At 35.3% G+C, this 5823-nt stretch overlaps 1 protein-coding gene across 1 annotated transcript; it reads right to left on the bottom strand.

The window, feature by feature from the left end:
• Positions 1 to 1922: 1922 nt before the first annotated feature.
• On the bottom strand, positions 1923 to 4633 carry LOC134267382 (uncharacterized). The gene is made up of 2 exons (XM_062749605.1): positions 4606 to 4633; positions 1923 to 4310 (listed from the first exon to the last, which is right to left on the bottom strand). Exon 2 carries the CDS (start codon positions 4307 to 4309, stop codon positions 2282 to 2284), a length of 2028 nt encoding a protein of 675 aa, XP_062605589.1. The 5' UTR covers position 4310; positions 4606 to 4633; the 3' UTR covers positions 1923 to 2281.
• Positions 4634 to 5823: the final 1190 nt, after the last annotated feature.

The following is a 5823-nucleotide window of genomic DNA, read 5'->3' as shown; positions in this document are numbered from 1 at the left end:
TACTTTCAGTACCAATTTTGATCCTACATTTTCGGTACATCACTAAAAGTGGGGGGGGGGGTGCAACCAGGCTGCTATTAACATTTCCTACAGTATAAGTAGGGTTAGGAAAAAAGTGGGGGCCCCCCTGCCCCCCCCCCCTCCTGTTGCTACGCCCCTGCCCATGGGCCACATCGCTCACCTGAGCACGTGTCTAGTTTAGTACTTTATATGTGGTATCAACCTACCCCTAAGGAGGAGGCATGATTTGAATTTGAATCTACACTAACTGAACATGTTACCATATTATGGCTTTAGATGTTTGAAAAAAAAAATTTTCTACAAGCTTTATCTTCTTCTGTGGCCAAAACATACCCCTGGGGTTATAATTTTAAAAAAAATTGAATCTACACCACCTAAGGGGTCTCCCATTTAAAATGACCAATCATGGCTCTGCTGTTGTTAAGATTTTTTTTTTAAATCCTATGGAAATTTGATGATTCATTGTGGCCCACCCCACTCTCAGGGGTCATGATTTGAAAACAACAACAACAAAAAACAAACAAACCAACCCCACAACAATGTTTACAGTGTTAAAAAAAATCCCATACATTTCTATGTAAAACTTTGATCGTCCATTGTGGCCCCACCCTACCCCGGGGTCATGATTTGAACAAATTACTATCTACACTACCTGTGTATGCTTCCATATAAATATGACCAATCAAAGTACTTCTGTACTTGAGATCTTAAAGATTTCTCCTATGCATTACTAAGTAAACCTTTTGATCGTCCCTTGTGGCCCCGACCTACCCTAGGGGTCTTGATTTGAACATACTTCAATCTACACTACCTGAGGATGCTTCCATATGAATATGAGCAATTATGGTTTTGCTGTTGTTAAGAAGATTTTTTTTTAATTCCTATGAAAAATTTAATGATTCATTGTGGCCCGTCCCACTCCCAGGGGTCATGACTTGGGAAAAAAAGCAATCCGCACAACCTGGGGATATTTCCAAATGAGTTTAATCTTTCCTGGCCCAGTGGTTTTGGAAAAAAATGGCTTTTCTAAAGTTTAAAATTTGTCCCCATATATTTCTACGTTGAACTTTGATCGTCCCTCGTGGCCCCGCTTTACCCCCGGGGTCATGCTTCCACACAAGTTTCAACTTTTCTGACACAGTTGTTCTTGAGAAGAAGATTTTTAAAACATGTCACTAAATTTTCACTATTTCTAAATTATCTCCCCTTCATTTGAGCAAACCTGAATTTCCTTCACCCAAGAATGCTTTGTGGCAAGTTTGGTAAAAATTAACCCAGTGGTTCGAAGTAGAAAATATGAAAAGGTTACAGACAGGCGGACGAATAGACGGATAACAGACAAAATTTGATCAGAAAAGCTCACTTGAGCTTTCAGCTGTATTTGCTGACAAGGTCATTAAATCGACTATATATATAGATATTGCGACATGTTTACTTGATACCCTTGTGTCATCACCTTATTTGTCATTAACTTGTCTTTTTAATGCAAGTATAAATTATATCATATTTATGGATTAACGGGGCTGTCAACAATCCAACTAAATCAGAAGGGAGACCAAAGTTCGATGTAATAACAAAAAACTGAGTCCTCATCAAGTGCCCCCTTCCTCCCCCTCAAAACTTCACGTGAAAAGGGTTTATTAGAATTTCATTATCAAGAAATAGTTTTTTTAAAATACCTTGTATTTCATTTATTTATGATAACAGAAACACTTCAAATGCCAGTTAATTCCAATTATATCAATTAATACTAGTATTTGGCATTTGTTTATAGTTATCGACATAGGACAAAAACGTCTAAGGGCCCATAACATTCTTACCCTACACCTATTAATTGAATTATTTTTTTAATCTAATCAGATATTAATAATTTAATCTCACTCTGAAAGGTTTAAACTAACTGGTACCACCAAATGCTTAAATTTTATTTGAATTTCCACAAACTGATTTTATTTTAAGATTTATTGATTCAATCACATAAATGTCTCACAGATTAAAAAACAACACAAATCAAATTTGTACATCAGTTGGTTATAATGACATTGAGGTTGCTAAATCGATCAAATAACTAAGTTTTCAGAGATACCCTTACTTAGATTTAAGTTTAAAATAAATAATTACTCTGAATATTATCATGATTATGTATAAGAACTTAACAACCAAAATAAGTTAAGCTACATGTTTCATAAGTCCCATGTTTTTTAAATCTTAAATCTGATCTCTGTCCATTGTTTCACCAGCTCTTGAGGACCTAGAATGTTTATTGAAGTTGCCTCTCAACATGGCTTATTCTAGCTTCTGTAGCTTTCTGTATTTGGTAGAATGGCTTCTGTTTTAGTGATTCTTGATAAGAATATAAAGCCCCCTGTAAGTCCCCAACCACTTGCTGACAAATCCCAAGCATCTGCCAGGCTAGATCTCTGTTGTGTGTAGGTATATATCTCCCATCATCATGTAACAGTAGAGTTTTTAAGTATGACAGTGACTGTTGATATAGAGACTGATTCCCTAGTCTGTAGTAAGATAACACGGACAACCATTCCAATGTTAGAAATGGAGATATAAATAGAGTGGACTTTCCATTCTTATCGGCTTCTAATTGTTCTAATAATAATTCTCGAATATATGAAACACCAACTTTAAGATTTAGGTCATTTGCCCATGCCTTTTTCCTTCGTCCAGACGTAGACAGATTACATACAGCTTCATATCCCTGTCTATCTGGACGATTGTAAAAGATAAAGGGCTGTGAAAGCTTTCTTCTGATAAAATGAATTAACCTAACAGTTCCATGATATCTACCAATTTTATAGTAATACAAAGCTAAGTACAGTAAATCTGACACATAACCTATCCTTCCAGCCAGCTTCAGTATGTTACAAAATGTTCTTTCTAATGCAAATATCTCTTTATGAGTGCTACGGGAAGAACTTTGTGCTGCAATGAACACCATGTCAATAAGAGTTTGAGCTGTATAATATTGTAATGTTAGTGTTTGGTTTGGCGAAAATGATGATTGCAATAATCTTTCTATCGATATCAACTGTGTAGCAACTTCTTGATAAGAACTATTTGTAACCGAATGAGAAAATATTTCAATTTTGGCATGATAATCTATTTCTAAAAGAGATTTAACATGACCCTCGACAAAATGAACCGAAAACGACGGAGTCCTTAGAGCTGGATCGAGGATTGATCTGAGAGTCGGACTAAGAAGAAGACAAGACATGCCCATCCTGTAATATTGATTAAGTTGTTCTAATAGACAACTTCGAGCAGATCCAATTACTTTGTTTGAAAACATATTATTTTGTGGAATGAAAAAATTGGGAAACTCGCCACGGTAAACACAATGAATGAGATATTTGAAACATTTCCAGAAACAGTTCAGTAAATTGTTTGGGTACCATTGAATAGTTTCCAATTGCATTCTCCAGAACATTGTCGTTTTAATGTGATATGAACAAAGTAATGGTTCGTGAATACTGTGATTCATTACGTCCTTCAGAAATATTTTCAGAAGTCCGTAACATAAGAATTGGGTATGGTTCATGGTACAAACTAATTTTTGTTCGGCTACAGAAAACGATAATCTCCACTCTAGTTCATAGGAAGGAGATAAAATATTATTGCCGATAGCAACACAATGAAAACCGTTCTTCAGAATTTCAGTTAACACACATTCAGAAGGCCAGGTGTAATGGTAAGATCGTTCAATCCAATTACTTGTTATTTTTGTCCAATGTTTACTGATAAAACAATCAGCATGATCAACTTCAACATCGCCAATATAACCACTTGAGCAAGGACCATGACCGTTCACATTTTTAAATGTTTTGAATTTTTTAGATATTTTCAACGAAATTTCTTTCCATAACAGATTTGAAAGATAACGTATACCCTCCAAGGAAACAAATGCTGATTTGATGAAGTCGTCGTTAGGCTGTGTAAGAAGTTGTAATCTGACAAATCCAGGCGGTGTATCTGATGCCTCCATTAGAATAATGGTATGTTTTGATGCATCGTAAATACTGGTCTGGGATAGCGTGCTTATCATTTTATGACTAGGATCCCAACGCATTATATCCCAATCAGAAGAGGCAAACCTAAAGCCCTCCCTGTAACTACCACTATACATAAATATCTGTCCAGTCAACATTTGAACAGGTTTCTCGATCATCTCCTCAATGTCCCTCATGTCCCTTCTGAGGGCCACTTCTGTCGGTGTCCCTATCTTACGACACAGACCCACGTACAGGACCTCTGATAGACGGGGAATGTGATCCATTCTAATGATAAAAAATAATAAATATATCAGGACATTAAAGACATCTTTGAAATCAAAGGAGTTATAAAACCCAAATACGAAAATTTTAAGTACTTCTAGTATTTGTTCAAATGCCGTGTAGATTTGAATACTCAGTATATCTTTGTTGGCATCATCATTTTGTTTGTATCGTTGCTTTTAAAAAATGCAAAGTTAATAAACTCTTTACAGTTCAAAAATGTATATATAAATTTGCAGTTTATTATAAAATTAATGTTTAATTTAATAGTTTTCAATTGCCAGTCAATAAAACGTACCTGTTTTCCGTGATGTGTTTAATAATGAATGAAAATCCTCATAATTTAAAATAAGAATAAACGGAAAAACCCATATGATCTACTTTCTTTTTGATCATCCTATCCATATGAATGAGTTTTCCCATGAAAAACCGAATAGTTTATTATTAACTTTCCTTTATTGGGAAGATATTCGAAACTTTGTATACCATATTTGTCGTTAATAAGATTAATAACATTCCATCTATGAATTGTTCATTTAAAATGATCAATATGATTAAACAAGAGGCCCACGGGCCTTATAGGTCACCTGAGTATTGTGTAACAACTTTCAAACAATAAAATTTGGTTCGTGTTTGAAACCAGAGGCCGTGAAATTCACAATTCACAATTTTGAAAGAGGCACCATTGTTCATCATAATAATTAACTTAGCATGCTTACTCTATTTACTTAATACCCAGAGGTACATCAGAGTAACAAAGAGAAAATGCACTTCGATCCACTTTATACCCTGTTGTGCACCTCACCCCAAAAGAACCACTGACCCAGGGGCCACATACTTCAAAATTTTGCAAATTTTATCATAAAATGGTTTATTAATACCAAAGAGCAGATTTCAAAGCATTAATTTATTTTCAGACTATGTAACCACCACCCCCTCTGACCCAGGGGGCATAAAAAAAACCACTTTGCTAGATGCACCTTTCTTCATCATAAATATATATGCTTGGATCATTGGTATGAAACCCAGAAGCAAAAGAAAATATTTTCAAAGAATTATTGTATTTTTACTATATAATCATAGAGCCCCCAGAACTCCAGAACCCCTGACCCTGTGGCCATAAAATTCACAATTCTTGAAGAGGCACTCTTGGTCATCATAACTATGTACTTAGTTAGTTTACTTAATATCCACAAGCAGAGAAGAAGATTTTCAAAGAATAAATGCATTTTCACTGTATAATCAATAGAGCCCTGCCCTAACACCAGAACCCCTGACCCTGGGGCCATAAAATTCATAAATCTGGAGGAGGCAACTTTGCTCATCATTACTATCTACTTAGTTAGTTTATTCAATACCCAGAAGCAGAGAAGAAGATTTTCAAAGAATAAATGCATTTTCACTATATAATCAAAAGAGCCCTGCCCTACTACCAGAACCCTGACCCTGGGGCCATAAAATTCATAAATCTGGAAGAGGCACTCTTGCTCATCATTACTATCTACTTAGTTAGTTT

This window comes from Saccostrea cucullata, unplaced genomic scaffold (assembly GCF_032062105.1).
Source record: "Saccostrea cucullata isolate Sc308-1 unplaced genomic scaffold, CSIRO_AGI_Scuc_v1 ctg9804, whole genome shotgun sequence".
In the NCBI taxonomy this organism is placed as follows: Eukaryota; Metazoa; Mollusca; class Bivalvia; order Ostreida; family Ostreidae; genus Saccostrea; species Saccostrea cuccullata.
Note: the sequence above shows the minus strand (reverse complement) of the source record. Positions and strands in the feature narration are given on the sequence as shown.